Source organism: Bufo bufo, chromosome 2 (genome assembly GCF_905171765.1).
Source record: "Bufo bufo chromosome 2, aBufBuf1.1, whole genome shotgun sequence".
In the NCBI taxonomy this organism is placed as follows: Eukaryota; Metazoa; Chordata; class Amphibia; order Anura; family Bufonidae; genus Bufo; species Bufo bufo.
Window position 1 is genome coordinate 527,806,643 of NC_053390.1, and position 23,763 is coordinate 527,830,405.

The 23,763-nt window shown below is 44.2% G+C and overlaps 1 protein-coding gene across 3 annotated transcripts in view; it reads left to right on the top strand.

The window, feature by feature from the left end:
* Window positions 1-23,763, top strand: part of GRSF1 (G-rich RNA sequence binding factor 1) — an 84,760-nt gene that overhangs the window by 16,813 nt on the left and 44,184 nt on the right. For all 3 annotated transcript variants that reach the window (XM_040417940.1, XM_040417941.1, XM_040417942.1), the window contains 3 exons: window positions 8,206-8,394; window positions 9,124-9,262; window positions 15,678-15,859. In XM_040417940.1, coding sequence (XP_040273874.1) covers window positions 8,206-8,394; window positions 9,124-9,262; window positions 15,678-15,859 — 510 coding nt within the window. The remainder of the gene's footprint in view (window positions 1-8,205; window positions 8,395-9,123; window positions 9,263-15,677; window positions 15,860-23,763) is intronic.

Consider the following 23,763-nt stretch of genomic DNA (forward strand, 5'->3'; position numbering starts at 1 on the left):
GGGCAATGCGGCCATAAAACAAAAAACATCACATAAGTTCACACTTGTTGCCAAACCGCACCGACACCCCCCAACTCATTGCTCTAGATTGTGCGTTTTTTGTTTTAAATACACGTTGCTCCATGTGAATAAAGACAAACGCCATATTTGCAAAATTGGAAAAATTTAAATACAAATGTACAATAGCGTTAAACTTAACTGTAGTCCATCTCTGACCAAAAAATGTATATTTAAATCGATCACTGATAGAAAAACATAAGCTCTTTTCTTTGGTTCAAACCTGTGGGCATCCTAGTATTAAGTCTGAAGGTCCAGTAGGCTTCTCTTAGTAAAATAGCTTCTCTTATGGCCTCTCCCTCTGGGGGGGAGCAGTGACTTTCTCAATGGCAAAAGCACGAATTCACCCCGCGACTATGTATGTGGATAAAATGTTTTGCCGCATTGAACACATTCAAAGCAGCGGGATTCGAAATATAATTCAAATGCTCCAAGATTCTGTTTTTAAATTTGCGTGAAGTGCTGCCGACATGCACCAAATCTCAGGTAGTACATTGACATAAATTACACCCGTGCTGTTGCAATTGATATAAGTTATTATTGGAAAAGTCATTGAGTGATCGGCATTTCGGAAAGTTTTGGTTGCAAGCACATAGCTGCACGTTTTGCATGGATGGCTTCCACATCTGGTGAAGCCATTGTATTTGATCCATGTAGTCCGTGCAGCTTTTGTGGATGTAAACAAGGAAGGAGAAAGGGAAAAAGTTGGTGCCCCTCCTGGAAACAATTCTGCAGTGTCAGCGCAATTCATACGCTTCTCCTTCTTCTTTGTGTGGTGCCAAATCAATTAGAAGTATAAGTATGTGTACACCATACTGCTTTTATAATGAGTCCAGACACACTAGGTGGTTTCATGAAAGCATCTTCTCTCTTCCCTGAGCCATGGTAGAACAACACTTTATTCACATTACATTGACTTAAATAGCAGACATGACATCACAAAAAGGGGTGTTCCTTAAGAAGAGACTATTGGCTCCTTAACCTGATAGGAGTCGTTTCAGCATCTTCAACTGAGTTCATAGGTATATTTGAAAACTTCAATGTAATCCCCATTTTCCCCCTCCCTTATTTACCTTAAACAAAAGAATGCACACATGGCTCTCAAACATCTGGCTTGCGGCCATCTTGTGGACAAAAATGTGTACTACAGAATAATGTTCACACCAGATACACATCTCTCACAGCAGCTGTTTTTAAGAGTATTGTATAAGATGTCCTCATCATATAATATAGGCAAACTATTTCTAATGACATTTTGTATTTGTTTAAATTGCCGGCTGTACGTCAGTATTGGGGTGGGTAAATTCCCATTTTGTCCCTTCCTATTACCATCCAATGTACTGGTTTGTCTAATATGTCCATTTTGGCTTTTGTTTATATTTTTATTGGGAATGCTCCCATTTGATTTGGGGCCCCACATTGAACAGTAACTTAAACCTCGATTTATTCAGTGCTATATTCATAGCTCCTTGTAACATCCACTGCGGATAACCTTGTGTGCTCAATCAAGAGCTAATGATCTGGCATTCTTTTTGGAAAGCTGATTCCGTGCTAGAATTTCTACGTGCACGCACAAATTCCCCAACAGGTATCCCTTTAATAGTATGGGTAGGGTGCTGACTGTTAGCATGCAGACTGGTATTGCCTGCTGTTTCTTTTCGATCCGTTTCTGTTAAGACTGGTCTATTTGAAAGGCCGGTTAATCTACGGTCCAGAAAGCATATATCACACGTATCAGCTATGCATGTAAAATGCAAGTTGTACGTATTTTTATTCAAATATTGTTTGAAGTCTGTTATGGCAGACACATCTCTGCATCTGCCATACCAAACTATATGTTGTGAAAATGGATTCTCCAGACTGTAGACGTACCGCTCCTCCCAATAGGCCATAGTAAGGTTGGCTAGGGAGGGCGAGAATTTCGCCACCATAGACACAACCCTGATTTTCTAATAAAATTGAGTATCAAACGAAAAATAGTTTCCAAAAAGAATGCCAGATCGTTAGCTCTTGATTGAGCACACGAGGTTATCTGCAGTGGATGTTACAAGGAGCTATGAATATAGCACTGAATAAATCGAGGTTTAAGTTACTGTTCAATGTGGGGCCCAAATCAAATGGGAGCATTCCCAATAAAAATATAAACAAAAGCCAAAATGGACATATTAGACAAACCAGTACATTGGATGGTAATAGGAAGGGACAAAATGGGAATTTACCCACCCTGGTACTGACGTACAGTCTACAATTTAGACAAATACAAAATGTCATTAGAAATAGTTTGCCTATATTATATGATGAGGACATCTTATACAATACTCTTAAAAACGGCTGCAGAATTGTTTCCAGGAGGGGCACCAACTTCTCCTTCCTTGTTTACATCCACAAAAGCTGCACGGACTACATGGATCAAATACAATGGCTTCACCAGATGTGGAAGCCATCCATGCAAAACGTGCAGCTATGTGCTTGCAACCAAAACTTTCTGAAATGCCGATCACTCAATGACTTTTCCAATAATAACTTATATCAAATGCAACAGCACGGGTGTAATTTATGTCAATGTACTACCTGAGATTTGGTGCATGTCGCCGGCCGCACTTCACGTAAATTTAAAAACAGAATCTTGAAGCATTTGAATTATATTTCGAATCCCGCTGCTTTGAATGTGTTCAATGCGGCAAAACATTTTATCCACATACATAGTCGCAGGGTGAATTCCGTGCTTTTGCCATTGAGAAAGTCACTGCTCCCCCCAGAGGGAGAGGCCATAAGAGAAGCTATTTTACTAAGAGAAGCCTACTGGACCTTCAGACTTAATACTAGGATGCCCACAGGTTTGAACCAAAGAAAAGAGCTTATGTTTTTCTATCAGTGATCGAATTAAATATACATTATTTGGTCAGAGATCGACTACAGTTAAGTTTAACGCTATTGTACATTTTGTATTTATTTTATTTTTCCAATTTTGCAAATATGGCGTTTGTCTTTATTCACATTGTGCGTTTTTTGTTTTACATACATGTTGCTCCATCTAGAGCAATGAGTTGGGGGGTGTGGGTGCGGTTTGGCAACAAGTGTGAACTTATGTGATGTTTTGTTTTATGGCCGCATTGCCCCGACACTAATTTTTAAAACCTACATGTGATTTTTATAACGGGTGGTTTGATCTTACCTCTCCACCCCCTACTTCCGGTTGGGGCTATTGGAGGGACTTAAAATTTCCCTATTCGAACATCACTCTGAATTATGATTAAGGACATTGTGTCCGAAACACGTAAACTATCGCATGGTTTAAGGATTTGTCTGTACATGGATTTATGTTACATTAATAAAGAGGAAGATTATACTGAAAAACACTACAGTGCCGGAAACTTTTTCTTTTTGATGTTTCAAGGACTACCTGTTCATTCCGAGCACGCGGAGCATTTGTGAATAAGGTGAGCTGGAAGTGTACCTTTTTGGAAATTTCTTTCTAACAAAGCTAGAACCAGCTCTGTACTGCACATAGATCCAGAGATTTCCCCATTTTGCTCCAACTGTTCTGCTAGATTTATTTGTCTGGGGACAGGGGACACGTCCTGTTTCAGGGGGTGCATCCTCTCTGCTGCAAAATTGTCCCTGTAACTGCCACAGCTTCTAACAGAAGATACGGCTGGTATCGGTTGAAGATTTAAACTGAGCGTGTTCAACCTGCCCATTTGGAACCAAAGCCAAGTTTGGTTCCAAGTTTTAAAGTGTTTTTCCACTTGAAAAATCAATTAGCGAAATTATTCAACGAAGTCCTAGAGTACTTTCATACTAGCGTTTTAGTTTTCAGCTATTGAGTTCCGTCATAGGGGCTCAATACCAGGAAAAAAAACGCTTCAGTTTTGTCCCCATTCATTGTCAATGAGGACAAAACTGAACAGAACGGAGTGCTCCAAAATGCATTCCGTTCCATTTAGTTGCGTTCCCAGACCGGAGAGCAAACCGCAACATGTATTTTGTTTTCGTTCCTGGGATGCAGAGCAAGATGTATTCAGCATGACCCCCAATGCAAGTCAATGGGGACGGATTCGTTTTCTCTGCCACAATCTGACACAATAGACAACGGATCCGTCCCCCATTGACTTTCAGTGGCGTTCATGACGGATCCGTTTTAGCTATGTTAAAGATAATACAACCGGATCTGTTCATAACAGATGCAGATGGTTGTATTATCAGTAATGGAAGCATTTTTGCTGAACCCTGCCAGATCCAGTAAAAACGCTAGTGTGAAAGTAGCCGACTTCGCGAATAACTAACTTTGGCTCATCAGAGCCCATACATTTTAATACTGTACAGAGAATGATCTCCGTACAGTATTATTCTAAAGTTTTTAATAAAGCGACTTGGGATGTAGCATCCAAAGCTTGCTTCGCTCATCGCTAGTCACATTATTTATCCCTTACGGTGAACATCATGCAAAATGGCAAGTTTGCTGTTTTTTTGTTCATTCCACCCCCTAAAAATATACAATAACTTATGATCAAAAATTCATATGGACCTGAAAATGGCACAATGAAAACCCCAAATTGGCCAACAAAAAACAAGCCCTCGGAGAGCTCCGTCAATGGAAAAAGAAAAATGTTATGGGTCTTTGAGTGTGATGATCCACATTTTTTTTTTTTTTTTTTTTTTGTGAAAGTAGAAAAACAAAAAACTGCTTTTTACCCTTATTGTACTGACCCCAGAATACATTTAGAAAGAGGAAAGTTGGACAGAACTCGGTACTCACCCTAGGGTACAGGTCCACTCCAGCTCCTATGGTGTAATGCTAATACGGAAGGAAGGCGGCAAACGTCTTAAATATTAAGTGAAGGCACTTTTAATGAATTGTAACCAGCATGCTTAAAAAAGTCTTCTATTTAACCAAAATGTATCACTGGATATAATTTCTAAATTCTTCACTTAACTTTATTCTGGGCTGCACACGTCTTAAATGGTATCATGTCACTCATACCACACAGTGAGTGCACATAAAACAAATTCCAAGAGTGCAGAATCCCCATCAAACCCCCCTTCCCCCTCCAAAAAGTTGTGTCTTTCGAAATGCAGATATGAAAAAAACGTATAGGGGTTGTATGGGCTACAGATACTGATAACCTACTCTCAGGACAGGTCATCAGTATCAGATCGATGGAGGTCCGACATCTGGCACCCCTGCCAATTAGGTGTTTAAAGGGGAAGTGCGTTCTAATAAAAAGAATGGGGGAGGAAGTGCTGTAGACAGCGTGCAGATAAACACTGAAGAGACACAGCGCTCATAAGTTCCTCAGCCCCTTCAAACAGCTAGGGGGGGTGTCAGGACTCTGACCCCTATCGATCTGAAAGGATATCTTATTAGTACTTGTAGCCCGGACAAACCCTTTTAAAGGGGTTGTCCAAGCTCTTACTATTGATGACCTATCCTCAGGACAGGTAATCAATATCAGATCGGCGGGGGTCTGACACCTGGCACCCCCGTCTCTTCCTTTTCACCGCTGCTGTCTATGGCAAAGACCATAGATGGCAGCAGCGGTAGACCATAGATCGGCGGGGGTGCTGGGTGTTGGACCCCCGCCGATCTGATATTCATGACCTGTCCTGAGGATAGGTCACCAATTAAAAAGCATGGACGCAGGATTGCGTTCCGGAGGCGGTCGATTCATTCCTCCTGCACGCGCCGGCGCGTCATCTCGCGAGAGGCGAGATTTCCTGTGAACGTGCGCACACAGGAGCGCGCGTTCACAGGAACCGAAGGTAAACGAGTGGATCTGCAGCCTGCCAGCTGCGATTGTTTGCTGGCAGGCTGTAGATGCGTTTTTTTTTTTTTTTTAACCCCTTAAAGGTATATTAGACGCTGTTTTGATAACAGCGTCTAATATACCTGCTACCTGGTCCTCTGGTGGTCCCTTTTGCTTGGATCGACCACCAGAGGACACAGGCAGCTCTGTAAGTAGCACCAATCACCACTACACTACACCCCCCCCCCCCGTCACTTATTAACCCCTTATTAACCCCTGATCACCCCATATAGACTCCCTGATCACCCCCCTGTAAGGCTCCATTCAGACGTCCGTATGTGTTTTGCGGATCCGCAAAACACGGACACCGCGGATCCGCAAAACACGGACACCAGCAATGTGCTTTCCGCATTTTGCGGATCCGCACATTTCCAGAACTATATAGAAAATGCCTTTTCTTGTCCGCAATTGCGGACAAGAATAGGACATGTTCTATAGGCTCTACAAAAAAACGCAGTGTTCGCCCGATCAGGCCTTATCTTGTGCGCACACTTGCGTTTAGTCCGCCCCACCGCAGTCACAGAAATTGATTTTTTATTTTTTCTGATCACTGCAAAAACACTGTAAAATCGCTGCAGCGCTATAAAAAGATCACTTTTGAGGGGCATGGCGAGTTCATAGAAGATTTTTATTTATTTTTGTCACAGGTTAGCGGAAATAGATTTTTATTTTTATTTTTTTCTTACAAAGTCTCATATTCCACTAACTTGTGACAAAAAAATAAAATCTCACATGAACTCACCATACCCCTCACGGAATCCAAATGCGTAAAATTTTTTTGACATTTATATTCCAGACTTCTTCTCGCGCTTTAGGGCCCCTAAAATGCCAGGGCAGTATAAATACCCCACAAGTGACCCCATTTCGTAAAGAAGACACCCCAAGGTATTTCGTGAGGGGCATGGCGAGTTCATGTAAAATTTTATTTTTTGTCACAAGTTAGTGGAATATGAGACTTTGTAAGAGGAAAAATATATATATATATATATATATAATTTTCCGCTAACTTGTGCCAAAAAATAATATTCTAGGAACTCGCCATGCCCCTCACGGAGTTCCTTGGGGTGTCTTCTTTCCAAAATGGGGTCACTTGTGGAGTATTTTTATAATGCCCTGGCACTTTAGGGGACCTAAAGCGTGAGACGTAGTTTGGAATCCAAATGCGTAAAAAATGCCCTGTGAAATCGTAAAGATTCTCATTGGAATTTGGGCCCCTTTGCGTACCTAGGCTGCAAAAAAGGGTCACACGTGGTATCGCTGTACTCAGGAGAAGTAGGGCAATGCGTTTTTGTGGTGTCTTTTTACATATACCCATGCTGGGTGAGAGGAATATCTCTGTAAATTGACAACTTTGTATAAATAAAATTAAAAGCATGGGTATATGTAAAAATACACCCCAAAACACATTGCCCTACTTCTCCTGAGTACGGCGATACCACATGTGTGACACTTTTTTGCAGCCTAGGTGGGCAAAGGGGCCCACATTCTAAAGAGCACCTTTCGGATTTCACAGGACATTTTTTACACATTTGAATTTCAAACTACTTCTCACGCATTAGGGCCCCTAAAATGCCACGGCAGTATAACTACCCCACAAGTGACCCCATTTTGGAAAGAAGACACCCCAAGGTATTCGCTGATGGGCATAGTGAGTTCATGGAAGTTTTTATTTTTTGTCACAAGTTAGTGGAATATGAGACTTTGTTAATGGAAAATGATTTTTTATATTTTTTTTTCCTAACTTTTGACAAAAAATTAAAAGTTCAATGAACTCACTATGCCCATCAGCAAATACCTTAGGGTGTCTACTTTCCGAAATGGGGTCATTTGTGGGGTTTTTCTACTGTCTGGGCAATGTAGAACCTCAGGAAACATGACAGGTGCTCAGAAAGTCAGAGCTACTTCAAAATGCGGAAATTCACATTTTTGTACCATAGTTTGTAAACGCTATAACTTTTACCCAAACCAATAAATATACACTTATTGCATAAGTTGTATGACCGAGCAATAAACCGTGAAAGTAGTGTAGTGCAGAATTGTAAAAAGTGGTCTGGTCATTAAGGGTGTTTAAGCTAGGGGAGCTGAGGTGGTTAAAGGGTAAAATGAAATAACATATCATTTTCATTAAATGGGGGTACTACACCTTAATCTGCGTAGGAGGAGACTTATAGGCCATACATGCTCCTCTGCAATTCTGGACAGAAAGGGATGCAAATGAGCTCTTTGCACTTTCTGCCTCTAGTGCCTCCAGATGTAAGGCAGCTATCCTTTAAGTTTATATTGATTATATAATATTGTTTAAAACTGTTTTTTCTAACCCGTACTTGTACTTGTTTTGCAGTGTTTGAAATGAGCCAGAAAGATGCAGAGTCATTGCTGCAGAGGCTGCAGGCTCCCATGTCACCCACCACATCCTCTTCTGTGTCTCAAGCTGCACAGTCAGTGGCTGGTGCCCCAAGCGATGGCACGGTGCGCCTCCGCGGTCTTCCATACAGCTGTAGCGAACAGGATATTGTCAATTTCTTTTCAGGTAAATTTCATTGGTACAGCTATGCAGCGCAGGAGGAAGCATTGCAGCTACAAATGCTCCAATCAGACATGGCAAATGAGTGAAGGGGAGCTTATGTCCGGGTTCATCTCTTAACCTGGACACCCCTTTAAATATGTTGCGTTTACATAAAATAAAAAGTTGAGGCTCTCCTATCGCATGATGTCCAATTGGTTGTTTTTGGGACTTACCCTAAGACAACTTTTTACCAAGAATCCCACTGTCAACATGGCAGACTAACCTGGCCGACCAGGGAGTCTGCTTTAAAAAGAAAAATCCATAAAACGGACTTCCCGATCCTTGCACACAACGGCCAAAGTCAGCATACACGTTTTTTTCAGACCTAGCGATCACATTTTCAGCAGACAGTAGTATGCTATGCCCACAGCCATCATGAATGGTTGTTTGCACCAATTTTTAAAACTATGGTCAGCCTAATACTTTATCTCTTGTATGACCGGCCTTATTGCTAATACTAAACATGAGGATTCAATGGTTGTAAAGCTCTGCAAATAGGCTAAACTCTGATGCTGTAAGTGGTGGCAATGCACCCATCAGGGTCCGTCATTTTTCCATACAGCTCTAGCTACTATATGCAGTGGGGACACATTCACTCTGTAAGTTGCTAGTTACACAGCCCTGCTTTAGAAAAGGTAAGTTCACATTTTCAGTACAGCCGTCTTTGTTTTATGAAAATCCATGTCTTTACAGGCCTGAGTATAGCCGATGAAGGCATAACATTTGTGTTTGACCACCGGGGGCGCAAGTCTGGAGAGGCATTTGTACAGTTTATTTCTGAAGAACATGCAGAACAAGCACTTTTGAGACACAAGAAGGAAATAGGCAGCAGGTAATTTGTGTGTTTTTTCATGTACCATTGGCATTGCATACTAGTATTGCATTTTATTATATCAGTTATAGGGTATACTTGTTCATTGTATCACTAAAAGGAATGTCCTGGCAATTCACATTTAAAGGGGTTGTCCCACAGAAAATATTCTACAGTTTATAAACCAGCACCTGGGTCTGAATACTTTTGTATTTATATGTAATTAAAAAGTTAGCATATCCCCAGAGTTAGTCAATAAAATGTGTCTGTGTAGCGCCACCTGCTGTTTGTTTTTTCTTATTTCTTTGACCTGCTCACTGAGATGGCCGCACATGCTCAGTTTCATCCTTCAACTGGCTCCTGAGCTGGGATAGGGAGAGCATGGACACGCCCCCTTAGCTGCAGCAGAAAAGACACTCCCTTTGAGCGGCCAGCTTGATATCAATCTAGCAGAGCATTAAATGGGGAGATCTCTGGATCCATGTGAGGTACAGGGCTGGTTCTAGCTTTCTTAGAAAGAGGTTGTCATGTACTATATGATGTCTGGGATCATGGGATAACCCTTTTAAGGCATTTCCGATTCATTCAGCGTTTGATATGGAGAATGGTGGTTCCCCATTGTTTCTAAACCCGAGACAAAGGACTAAAGGCCCCTTTTCATGGACTGACTGAGGCAGTTGTTAGGAATGCTGCTTTGAAATGATTATTTTTGGATGCTGACTCAAGGATGCTTTCACCCAATAAACGAGATCATTCATGGGGTGATCAGTAGCACCTTTAATCATAGGATAACCCCTTTTAATGTATAATAAAAATGAAAATCAGACATCATATGGAACATGACAACCTTTTTCTAACAAAGCTAGAACCAGCCCTGTACCTCACATGGATCCAGAGATCTCCCCATTCATGCTGGTGGCTCAGGGGCAGTGTCCCCTACAGCTCTTCCCTATCGCAGCTCAGGAGGCAGTTGAAGGATGTACCTGAACATGTAAACCCCCTGAAGTATCCCTAAATCTGAAACACAGGGCACATAATGTCATATCAGTTGATATTGGCTCCTTTAAACTTAAAATTTAATCTTTCCATTTCGTCCACCATGACGGCTCTACTATGAGATTGACCCCTTGACCTCTGTAGGGGCAGGAACACAGAGTTTAAAAGGCCACCACCCACTCTTACCTTCAGTGTTTCCTGTCCCTACGGGGGCACCTCACAGAGAGGCATCCTGATGGAGGTGAAGACTTTATTATTTTAAATAGTCCAAAGCTGGGCAGAGGATACCAATGGAGCTGATCTCGTTCCTGTCTGCAGGGGCCTGTATCTCTCCTCACAGCGTCGGTCCCCCTTCCCTACATTGAGGAAGCTGACCACACGTCGCAGAGACACGCTGCTTGCCTACTCCTGGTGGAATAGCCTCAGCGCTGCACTCTGCTACGGACCGGCAGGAGGCTGAAGGGGCGGATCTTGGACCGGACGCTCGCACATGCGCGCACCGCAATGACTTCAGACGCAGCTCTGGGTATTAGAAGCGGCAAGTTTGAATATGCGATGGAACACAACCTGGTCTTCCTCTTAGTGCTCCAAACTACAGATGTCTGTCCCTGACGCCCCTGCAGTACAGATGGAATCTTCTGAAGCCCCCTCGGCTACTCCAACTGTGAGTTCCCCTGTGGGGAGAAAGAAATGATTTATCCTATCGACCTGCTATACTTATCATGTCTACTGATACCTGGTTACTCCTCTCTTTTATAGGGAGTAAAAGAGCCCAGAACCAAAACTAAAATTCATAGGTGTGCGACTTGTAGCAAGAGACTTCCAGAAAATCACAAAAAGAAACTCTGCCAAGTTTGCATCAATGACCTTGTAAAAGAGGAGCAACCATCCATACTGATGGAGGTCAAATCCTTAATTCAGAGCGAAATAGTCCTCCCTGGCCTCTCTCAGATCTGTCCCTCCTACTCCACCGGCGAAAAAACCTAGGGTGTCTGTTCCATCCTCCTCTGATTCAGAGGACATGGACGAGGAGGCCTCCATCTCTAGACAGATGATATTGATATTGACGCTCTATCGGAGGGAGAAATTGTGGAGGATAGTAAGAAATATTTTTTCTCATCCGAGGACATGGAGGAATTATTGGGCGCTGTCAGAGCAACCATGGACATTGAGGAGGTGAAAAAAACACGATCTGTCCTGGATGAGATGTTTCGGACTCAGAGCCAAAAAACTAAAAGTATTTCCAGTGAACGAAAACATAAAAGATATGATCCTGGATGAATGGATAGATCCTGAGAGAAGACTGGGGGTATCCAGGGAATTCAGGAATAGGCTATTATTTGATCCGGCTGATGTAAAATTGTTTAATGAGACCCCAAAAATTGACGTCCAGGTGGCTAAGGTAGTCAAAAAGACCTCCCTCCCATTCGAGGACTCGTCACAATTGCAGGACCCGATGGAGAGGAAGGCCGACTCACTTCTAAAAAAAAATCCTGGGAGGCGTCCATGTTTGGTATTAAAACAAACATAGTTGCGATGTCGGTAGCTAGGTCCATGTGTTTCTGGCTCAATAAGTTGGAAAACCATATTAAAAATAAAACCCCAAGAGAGGAAATATTAAATTCTATTCCACTCCTTAGATCAGCCACCACATTTTTGGCGGATGCCTCAGCTGAGTCTGTGAGGTTTGCCGCCAAGGATGCTGCTCTCACCAATATAGCTAGAAGGGCATTGTGGATGAAACCATGGGGAGGGGATAGAACCTCAAAAGCCAAGCTATGTTTTATAGCTTTTTCTGGGGAATACGTTTTTGGACTTGTGTTAGACTCCATCCTTGAGAAAGCTGCAGACAAAAAAGGTTTTCCGGAGGAAAGTAAAAAGAAGCCCTTTCATTCCTTTAATTCCCAGACTAGATTCTATAGGGTCAAAGGGAAGTCGGGTAGGTGGAGTTACCAGAAAGGGGGGAAAGGCAGAGGATTCCTTCTCAACCCCCAGGATAAACAATCGGATAAACAATGACGCCAGAGTAGGGGGGAGACTGGGGAATTTTCTGTCCCGTTGGGAATCCGTCACCAAAAATCCGTGGGCCTTAGACATCTTTCCTCAGTCCCTCCAAAAAAGTTCAGAATAACATCTCGCAGCCCGAAAACTCTAGAAAAAATCTGGCAGGGGGTCCTTCAACTTATAGATTCAGGAGTGGTAGCAGAAGTCCCCAGCGCGGAAAGAGGAAGAGGTTACTATTCCAATTTATTCCTGGTTCAGAAACCAGACGGTGCCTTCCGCACTATTATAAATCAGAGATTTCATGATGTCCATAGACTTAAAGGACGCTTACTATCACGTCCCCTTAAACAAAACATCTCAGAAATACCTCAGATTCGCCATAGTAGACAACTCGGGACAAGTAAATCACTTCCAGTTCACCGTGTTACCCTTTGGAATTTCCTCTGCCCCAAGGGTATTCACGAAGCTCGTAGTGGAAATGATATCCCCCCTCAGAGCAGAAGGAATAAAAGTATTTCCGTACCTAGACTATTTCCTAGTTCTAGGGTACTCGGAACTGGTAACAACCAGCCTTACCAACGACCTAATACACAGGTTCTCAGACCTAGGCTGGGTAATAAACCTAAAGAAATCGTGCATAATTCCATCAACCAGAATTACATTTTTGGGAGTGATCCTGGATTCTGTTTCCCAGATTACATCCCTCCCTCAGGAGAAAATAAAATCCTTTTATAGACAAAACAAGAAAGTTCCAATGTCAGTCTCAGTGCTCCATCCGCAGTGCCATGAGCCTCTTGGAAATGATGACCTCATGTATAACGGCAGTATCTTGGTCCCAGGCTCATACCAGGATAGTCCAGTTTTGGATCCTGAAGAATTGGGACAAGAGGCAGTGCTCTCTAGAAAAAAGAATCTCCATCCCAAACCGCGTAAGATCAGATTTAAACTGGTGGACGGAAAATAGAAACTTGCTAAGACGTGTACCCTGGATAAAGAATCCAGAAATACAAATATATACAGATGCAAGTGGCACAGGATGGGGAGCAAAGGTAGGCTCACTAAACTACCAGGGCACTTGGTCGGACATCATAAGAATAAAGTCCTCGAACCACAGAGAACTGAGGGCGATCTGGGAGGTTCTGAAGTCGTCACAGGACAAGATATCCGGAAGACACCTGAAAATCCTTTCAGACAATGTAACAGCAGTCGCATATTTGAAGCATCAGGGGGGCACAAGATCCCCAAGCTTAAAAAATCTGGCGGAAAAAATATTCTTCTGGGCAGAAAGAAATGTTCCCTCCTTCACAGCTATCCATTTAAAGGGTACAGAAAATATACAGGCGGACTTTCTCAGCAGGAAGACCATAGATCCAGGAGAATGGGCCCTAAACTCAGAGGTATTCACCAGGAGATGGGAGACTCCCCAGATAGACCTGTTTGCGTCAGGAAAAAAACGCAAAAGTCCATCCTTTCTGCTCCCTAAACCCCAGGGACAACCCTTGGGCAGTGGACGCATTCTCAATCAGGTGGACTTGGGGTCTAGACTATGCCTTTCCCCCTTGGACGCTAATACCCAGAGTACTGCAAAAGATGAGATCAGACCCAGTAACAGTAATACTGGTTGTTCCATACTGGACCAAAAGAAATTGGATCCCAGTACTAAGGGAACTAGCTCTGGAAGAACCCTGGAGAATTCCCCCACAGGGGAACATCCTTTCTCAGGGTCCAATCTTTCATCAGAATCCAGGACTATTCAAGTTATCAGCGTGGATCCTGAGCGCGAGGTCCTAAAAAGCAGAGGTCTGTCTGAAAAGGTTATAAACACCCTCAAATCCAGCAGGAAAGTAGTCACCTCTGCGATTTATCTTAAAATCTGGAAGAAGTATTGTAGCTGGCTAGGCCAGAACCCTCCGGTAGATTCTGCCCCAAATATTGAGAAAATACTTGATTTTCTTCAAAAAGGATTAGATCTGGGCCTGAGACCAAGTACTCTTAAAGTACAGGTCTCAGCCTTGGGGGCTTGCTATGATGCAGGACTTAGCCAGTCATAGGTGGATAAGGAGGTTTATAAGAGCCGCCTCCAGGTTAAGACCATCCTTAACGTCTAGGACGCCTCAATGGGACTTGAACTTGGTCCTGAGAGGACTTACAAAATCTAAATTTTTTCCTATTCAGGATATTTCATTCAAACACCTGTCATTAAAAGTGGCCTTCCTAGTAGCCAGAACTTCAGCCAGACGATTGGGCGAGATCTAGGCGCTGTCCTGCCGGGAACCATACCTCACTATCTTTCCAGACAGAATAGTATTACGTTTGGATCCTGGTTTCTTGCCGAAGGTAGTGTCAGACTTTCACAGAGATCAGGAAATTGTCCTTCCATCTTTTCCCAAGGATTGTCCATCACACGATCAGTTTCAGCTCCTGAATGTTCGGGATACTATCATACAGTATCTAGCTGCAACAAAGGAATTTAGGATGATAATCGTCTTGTTCAATACGCAGGTCCAAACAAGGGAAAAAAGGCATCCAAAGCCTCCATTGGACGATGGATTAGATCTACCATTGCCTGTTGCTATCAAAAGTCAGGTCTAAACAGCCCCACAAATATAAAAGCCCACTCTACAAGAGCTATGGCTTCTTCGTGGGCAGAAAAAGGGGGTGTCTCCTTAGACAAAATTTGTAGAGCGGCCACCTGGTCAAGTATAAATGCCTTTTATCAAACATTACCTTTATTAATGTTTCGGCTTCTGCTGACTTGGCCTTCGGTCACAAGGTTCTGCAAGCAGTTGTCCACCCTATTTAGTAATCTGGTAGTTCTCATAGTAGAGCCGTCATGGTGGATGAAATGGAAAAACCGTAATTAGACTTACCGGTAATTCTGTTTCCTTGAGTCCACCATGATGGCCCGGATATCCCCCCCCCCCCCCCCCCTGAGAATAAAGGAGGGGTTGAGTATGAATTAATACTCAAAAAATAAAAATCAAAAAACACACACAAAAAAAAGATATATTATATTATATTTTGCCTAAATTAAGGCTGCACCCACTTAGAGCCGTCATGGTGGACTCAAGGAAACAGAATTACCGGTAAGTCTAATTACGGTTTTTCAGAAGATCCAGATTTGTTATAGTTATATATAACCAGAAAACCTCTCAAAAAGCCCCCCTCTCCAGAAGACCACCCCCAGAAAACCACTTTTTTCAATTAAATTTTGAAAGGTTGTCCTAAAGGTTTCACTGTGTAATTAGGAAATCATGTTTGATATCATTCTTTATAGAAAAAGACGCAAATTTTTGCTCTGTTATTGAAATACTTGTTTATGACCTCCTGTGCTGAACAGTAATTTGATATGCATACATTCCTTGTTTCTCAGATATGAATACATTTTTGGCATACTATGTGTTAATTTTTATCTTTCTCGTCTATCTTTTTTAAGGTACATTGAAATTTTTCCAAGCCGAAAAAATGAAATTCAAAATGCTCGCTTCCTTGTTAGAAAAAGGAAAGGAGTCACTTTTGCCCCGACGATGAAAGAACTTTATGACCCAGACCTTTCCATTAATAATGAAAATAAAGAGCGGCAGTCTGACCTAGCCAGTGAGAACAATCACATGAATGGTGAGATACTGGATATTTTAGTCTCCATTTTACCACATTTCTGGACCTGACTAAATGCACATGTTAAACGTAAACCGTCATGTGGCTGAGTTTCCCACATGACATTTATATTGTTACAAACTGCCAGCAAGTCAAGAGACATACATTAGTATTCTGCAGGTAGCTCCAACATGTACAGGAGAGCAGGACGCTGTCAGGGCGGTTGCAGGTCTGTCCTGAAAAGCTGCCGTTTCATTGAGCTGGCTATAATAGGTCTCAATGGAACTTGGCTTGTCCTTATGATGATCTACTGGATGTTTTTTGATTTTGCATCTAATTTTGTGTGAACCTACAGTTAAGGTTACTTTCACACTAGCGTTTTTTGCGGATCCGTCATGGATCTTCAAAAACACTTTTGTTACAATAATACAACCGTCTGCATCCGTCATGAACGGATCCGGTTGTATTATGTCTTCTATAGTCATGATGGATCAGTCATAAACACCATTAAAAGTCAATGGGGGACGGATCCGTTTTCTATTGTGTCAGAGTAAACGGATCTGTCCCATTGACTTACGTTGTGTGTCAGGACTAGGGATGAACGGACCCGTGGATGTTTGGGTTCTCGGTTCGTCTGAGTTTCAGGTCAAAGTTCGGGTTCGGGACCCGAACCCCATTGAAGTCAATGGGAACCTGAACTTTGGTGCACTAAAATGGCTGTAAAATAGTCATAGTAAAGGCTAGAGTGCTGCAAAATGGGGGGTAAGAGCAGGACAATTGCCCTGCGAATAAAAAATGGAAATGACTTAAAATAATATAGAATAGAAAAAAATGTATAAAACAATCTTGAACTAGGAGGCGGAGGTCAAAGTGGAGTAGGAGGTTGAGGAGGCGGTAGATGTGGCGGTGGATGAGGAGATGGCCGAGACTTTTTTTTATTTATTTATTTTTAATAAATTTGTGAAGGCCCCAAAACATTGGGAAATGGAAAAGAGAACGCAAAGAGAAAGTGCGCTGGCGTATAACAATGGCTAGGTGCGGCCGGTATACTTGTCTATTCAGCACAAGGTACGGACAAGTCCTGTGGGATCCATGTCTGCTTCATTTTAATGAACGTGGTGCCCCAGCTACGGTGGCGACCTCTTCCTCCTCCTCTGCCTTCACCTTGTGCTTCCACTGTGCCCCCGCTGTCAGGTGGGAATGCCATCTGAGTCCACCATGACTGCCCAGATATCCCCCCCCCTGCGAATTAAGGAGGGGTTGAGTATGAATGAATACTCAAAAAATAGAAATAAAAAAACACACACAAAAAAAAAAAAATATATATATTATATATAATTTTTATCACAGAAAATATGTAGCTACCTATTTAAAAAAAAAACTTTTAATTAGTGATATTAAAAGAGCATCATTCCAAATATTTCTATGATACTAATTTGTAAGCCAGACTAGAATGCAAGCAAACCTACCCTGGACATAAGGGTAAAAGATGTTCTATTGATATATTAATAAGCAGGGAACCAACACTTACGTTTAGAAGATGTTTGATGTTTTTCAGGAACCTCTGCACCACCAAATTCAGTACATGCGCCAGGCAAGGGATGTGCGTCAAACCGGCTAGTTCCAGAGCTGCTACGAGATTTCACCCGTTATCGCACACCACCAGGCCGGGCTTGAGGCTCACTGGCACCAACCACTCATCGGTCTGTTGTTCAAGGCCCGTCCACAGCTCCTGCGCGGTGTAGGGTTTTCCCCCAAACAGATGAGTTTCAAAACAGCCTGCTGTCATTTCCCCCTGGCTGTGCTGAAGTTGGTGGTGCAGGTGTTACATTGACCAGATGAGGAGGCGGTAGAGGAGGAAGTGGTGTAGGAGGAGGAGGTGGTAATGAGAAACGTCCTGCAATCCTCGGTGGTGGTAGGACATGCGCCAAACTGCTATCTGCCTCAGGCCCAGCTTCCATTGCATTTACCCAGTGTGCTGTTAGAGAAATACAACGTCCCTGATTTTGTCCGCCACTTGGTTGTGCAGGGCAGGGATGGCTCGCCTGGAAAAGTAGTGGCGGCTGGGAACCACGTACTGTGGGACAGCCACCGCCATAAGGTTTTTAAAAATCTGTCTCCATCAGACGGAATGACAGCATTTTAAAGGCCAGTCATTTTGAAATGCTGGCATTCAGGGCCAGGTATCGCTGGTGGGTAGAGGGGTACTTCCTCTTTCTCTCCAGTGTTTGGGGGGATGGGCAGCTGAACGCTTTCATAGGACAGTGTGGAGATGCTTGGTGACTGTGGTGGAGGTGGTGGTGGTGTTGCTGCCATATCCTCTGTTTGCGGGGTGGCAGGTGCCACTGTCACTCCAGAGGGGGAGGAAGAGGTCGAGACTGCAGCAGAAGAGGGAGCAGGAGGATCTTTGCATTTAGATGCTTGGTCATGCAGGTTGTGCTCAGGTTTAGAACATTTATGCCCCGCTACAGGCTCCGATTGCACAGCGCACAAACCACTCGCGTCTTGTCGTCAGCACATTGTCTGCAGAACGGCTACGCCAGGGAACTCCTTCGAGCTGGCTTGGGTGTGCTCAGTCCCTGGGTGCGGTGGGCAGTAGCAGGCGTACTGGCTAGGGCACGGCAACTCTGCTTTTGCACCCTGCTCCCTTTTTTGCTGTGCGGCTGGCGCCTCTTCCTCCAAACTCGCATGACCTTGATTCCATGTGAGGTCTAGGACCTCATCAAACTCCACATCATCTGCCCTCCTTGCCGGTCTGCACACTGCAGAAAGCCGCAGCAGTTGGCACCTGTGTTTAGTAGTCATCAGAGACGTGCTGCGATGGTCCTCCCTTGTCCACATCCTGAAACATAAGTGGTTGGGCATCAGTGCACTCAATCTCTTCCACTTCTGGGGCAGGGCTATGTGAATGGCCCACGGAAAACCTGCCAGCAGAGTCGTCAAAAAGCATAAAAGACTGCTGCATGACTTGGGGCTCAGACTGCTTGGCTGATTTGCAAGGGGGTGAGGTGCAAGACAGATGCTCATGGGCTGCAGGTGCCAACTCTACGCATTCAGCAGGGGACTGGGTGGGAGACAATGTGAAGGAACTGGAGGCACTGTCAGCCACCCAATCTACTACAGCCTCTACTTGTTCTGAGCTCACCGTTCGTACACCTGTATTCGGACCTACAAAATAACGCTGTACGTTCTGTTGCCTACGTGCATCTGAGGAAGATGTTTCATTTGGGCCTGTAGCTGGTACAGATCGACCACGTCCTCTCCCTGCAACAGGAGCTCCACCAACACCAGCAGCACCACTATCATGGCCACATCCCTTATTTGACACTCTCCTCATTTTTGGAGGTCACCCACTGAACTAACAGACAGATTACCTATATTAATTTTCCTGTCATGGTTGCGGTGCAGGTGTACCTCACACAAAAAATGTGTATTAGTCACCCACCGATCTAACAGCCAGATTAACTATTATGTTTTTGTGTCAGGGTTACAAAGATGGTACATTGCACCCATAAAAGATCGCTATAGGTCACCCACAGAATAAATAGCCAGATGAGATTCCTAACACACTCTCTCACGTCAGCTGCCTGCTTCCTGTCCCTGCACTACTCGGAGCTGATGGGCGGTGCTACACGTGATCCAGCTTGTATAGAGGCTGGGTCACATGATGCACCAGCCAATCACAGCCATGCCATTACAAGGCATGGCTGTGATGGCTTCTAAGTGCCCACAGCTTAAAAGCTTGTTGATTGGCTGCCCTGCAGCCTTTTAACAAGCTTTATTAAGTGCTCAAACCTGAACCTTTGCTGCAAGATTCAGGTCCGGGTACCCGAACTCGTAAAGTTCGGGTTCGCTGAACACTAGTCAGGACAGATCAGTCTTGCTCCGCACCACATTGCGGACAGAAAAATGCAGCGTTATTCTGTCTGCGACGGGAGCGCAAACAAATGGAACGGAATGTATTTTGGTGCATTCCGTTTCGTTCAGTTCAGTTTTGTCCCCATTGACAATAAATAGGGATAAAACTGAAGCGTTTTCATCCGCTATTGAGATCCTATGACAGATCTCAATAGCAGAATTGAAAACGCTAGTGTGAAAGTAGCCTAAACAGTATGCATGTACACCTTGCATAATCAAAGGGTCACTGAGTTTTCAGAAAATTTTTGATGTCAGAGACCGGTGGGGATATGACTGCTGAGACCATGATCGCTAGAACAAAGAGAGAGAAGCACTCTCATAGCATGCTGTCTCCTAACTGCAGGTGACCCATATGAGACGGGCCCTTAGAGTTTATGCTGAGTCCATCTAATTTCCTTTACTGCAGCTAGGAGAGAGAGTGCGACATTCAAGCGCTTCTTACTTCTCGTTCTAGCAATCGGTAGGGGCCTCAGCACTCCAGACCCCCACCGATCAAAACTTTTGCTATGTCGCTATAACACATCAAACTTTTACTGGAAACCTGGTGACTAGTGCTGAAACGATTGCTGGATTGAATCGAGTAATTCTACACAAAAAATCCTCGATGCAAATTTTTTGATTCAAAGATTCGTTTGTCACGTGACCATGGAGCGGGAGGGAAGCACTTGCTATTACTTCTGCTCCGTGGTCTCCCGCTAGCCCGCAATACTAACCTTTTCAGCAGGGGGCCTCCGGACACTCCACAGCACATACATGGTCCTGACGTACGCATGCCGTGACCTGACGCACTGTGTGACGTCAGACGCAGAGCAGCGTGGAACGATGGAGTGTTAGCGGCGCCCCTGCTGGAAAGGTAAGTTGGTGCGACTAAGGCTGGGCGCCCGGAGTGCACAGTGTCATAGCAACCAATGACGCTGAGCAATCCGGGTGTCTGGAGGAGCGGGGGGAGATATGATTTCACAGGGGGGGGGGGGTGAGAGCTGCTGGCACAAGGGGGGGGGGGGTTAGAGCTGCTGGCACAAGAGGGGGGGGGGTTAGAGCTGCTGGCACAAGGGGGGGGGGGGGTGTGAGAGCTGCTGGCACAAGGGTGGGAGAGATGCTGGCACAAGGGGGGGGGTGTGAGAGCTGCTGGCACAAGGGGGGGGTGTGAGAGCTGCTGGCACAAGGGGGGGTGGGGTGAGAGCTGCTGGCACAAGGGGGGGGGGGGGTGAGCTGCTGGCACATGGGGGGGGGGGGGTGAGCTGCTGGCACATGGGGGGGGGGGGTGAGCTGCTGGCACATGGGGGGGGTGAGCTGCTGGCACATGGGGGGGGGGGGGAGCTGCTGGCACATGGGGGGTGAGAGCTGCTGGCACAAGGGGTGGGGGGGGTGAGAGCTGCTGGCACAAGGGGTGGGGGGGGTGAGAGCTGCTGGCACAAGGGGTGGGGGGGTGAGAGCTGCTGGCACAAGGGGGGGGGGGGGTGAGAGCTGCTGGCACAAGGGGTGGGGGGGTGAGAGCTGCTGGCACAAGGGGTGGGGGGGTGAGAGCTGCTGGCACAAGGGGTGGGGGGGTGAGAGCTGCTGGCACAAGGGGGGGGGGTGAGAGCTGCTGGCACAAGGGGGGGGGGGGCTGAAGTCACTGGGGGATAGTGGAGCCGATGGTACTGGGGGGAACTGAAGCACTTGGGCTGATCACATAGGGGGGAATGAAGGGTGTTGGGGACTGATGGCAGGGCGTCTGATGAGTTTTTATAAAGGAAAACAGTCTATTAATTCATTTTTTATTATTAGAATAATCGATAGAGAACTCTATTTCTAAAATAATCGTTTACTGCAGCCCTACCAGTGACCCTTTCACTTCTACTTTTTATTGATCCTTTTTAGGCCAAGCAAGTTTTTCTTTGTGGGTTGGGGGAATATTTTTTTTAATATAATTTATTTAGTGAAGTTGTACATTTATAACCTTGCCGAGAAATGTTCCTTAGCAGAGCTCTCTAAATGAGCGTTACTAAGGCAAATCCGTCTTCCTAGTACAGTACGGACTGTGAAGACTGGCTGGGCTGCTGCCCTCACTGCTCAGTCACATATTGTATAGTATATTAATATCTATACCCTAAATATAAAATGAAAAAAAGGGGCAGCACAGCCTCAAGACTGTAATGGGTGCACGGCCCACTGGGAAATGTCAATCCCACAGCAACAGGTAGGAAAAAGGCAGCACTCCAAAAAATAAAATAAAATAAAAATACTTTATTCACCTCAGTGACAATGGCAACGTTTCGGCACTACATCAGAGCCTTTATCGAGCAAAGTAACAGGACACAGTGAACAATATATATATATATATATATATATATATATATATATATATATACACCCACGTCATAATGGACATAATGCTATGACGCAATCAGCTGTGGCTGTATATATATTGTTCACTGTGTCCTGTTACTTTGCTTGAGAAAGACTCTGATGTAGTGCCGAAACGTTGCCATTGCCACTAAGGTTAATAAAGTGTTTTTTTAATTTTATTTTTTGGAGTGCTGCCTTTTTCCTACCTATACCATAAATATATATTTATTTGCCATTTCTCACTGATCAGCGTGGCTAGCGCTGACAGAGGGATTCTGCTGTATCCGTGGTACGGAGTAACTAACTAGCCACTGGGGGATACATGACAGCAAGCAGAAAGCGCTCGTTATTGTCAATGCAGGGAGAAGCTGTCCTACAGTATAGATTAGACAGTTATAGTCTATATATTATAGTTATAGTCCATTTATTAGTAATAAATATTATTCCTCATCTCTGTCCCTATACATTAGCGGAAAAAAAAAATCTGCGCTCATTGCCTCTCTTTTTTTTTTTTTTTTTTTTTTTTTTTTTTAAAAAGGATATTTTTATATGATTTTCAATAATATATTAAGAACAAGGGTGATTCTCCCCCCCCCCCCCCCCCCCCATTCCCAGAGTCTCGTGACCAGTAGAGTCCAAAGTGCATGGATCCAGTAATGAGTCCGGCAGTAGATCAGCATGTACTAACATACGCACATTGTGCCCTATATCCCAATTCACATCTCATATGTCTATCTCATAATCACACTCATCCCGGTAACACATGACATCCACTCGCTCTACATACAAATCTTTCAAGCGCGCCAGCTATAGTAATAGTAAAACAACACATTGTGCTTGGCCTATGGGCTATATACACTCACCTAAAGAATTATTAGGAACACCATACTAATACGGTGTTGGACCCCCTTTTGCCATCAGAACTGCCTTAATTCTACGTGGCATTGATTCAACAAGGTGCTGATAGCATTCTTTAGAAATGTTGGCCCATATTGATAGGATAGCATCTTGCAGTTGATGGAGATTTGAGGGATGCACATCCAGGGCACGAAGCTCCCATTCCACCACATCCCAAAGATGCTCTATTGGGTTGAGATCTGGTGACTGTGGGGGCTATTTTAGTACAGTGAACTCATTGTCATGTTCAAGAAACCAATTTGAAATGATTCGAGCTTTGTGACATGGTGCATTATCCTGCTGGAAGTAGCCATCAGATGATGGATACATGTTCTCATTCGGTTTACGCCAAATTCGGACTCTACCATTTGAATGTCTCAACAGAAATCGAGATTCATCAGACCAGGCAACATTTTTCCAGTCTTCAACAGTCCAATTTTGGTGAGCTTGTGCAAATTGTAGCCTCTTTTCCCTTTTTGTAGTGGAGATGAGTGGTACCCGGTGGGGTCTTCTGCTGTTGTAGCCCATCCGTCTCAAGGTTGTGCGTGTTGTGGCTTCACAAATGCTTTGCTGCATACCTCGGTTGTAACGAGTGGTTATTTCAGTCAACGTTGCTCTTCTATCAGCTTGAATCAGTCGGCCTATTCTCCTCTGACCTCTAGCATCCACAAGGCATTTTTGCCCACAGGACTGCCGCATACTGGATGTTTTTCCCTTTTCACACCATTATTTGTAAACCCTAGAAATGGTTGTGCGTGAAAATCCCAGTAACTGAGCAG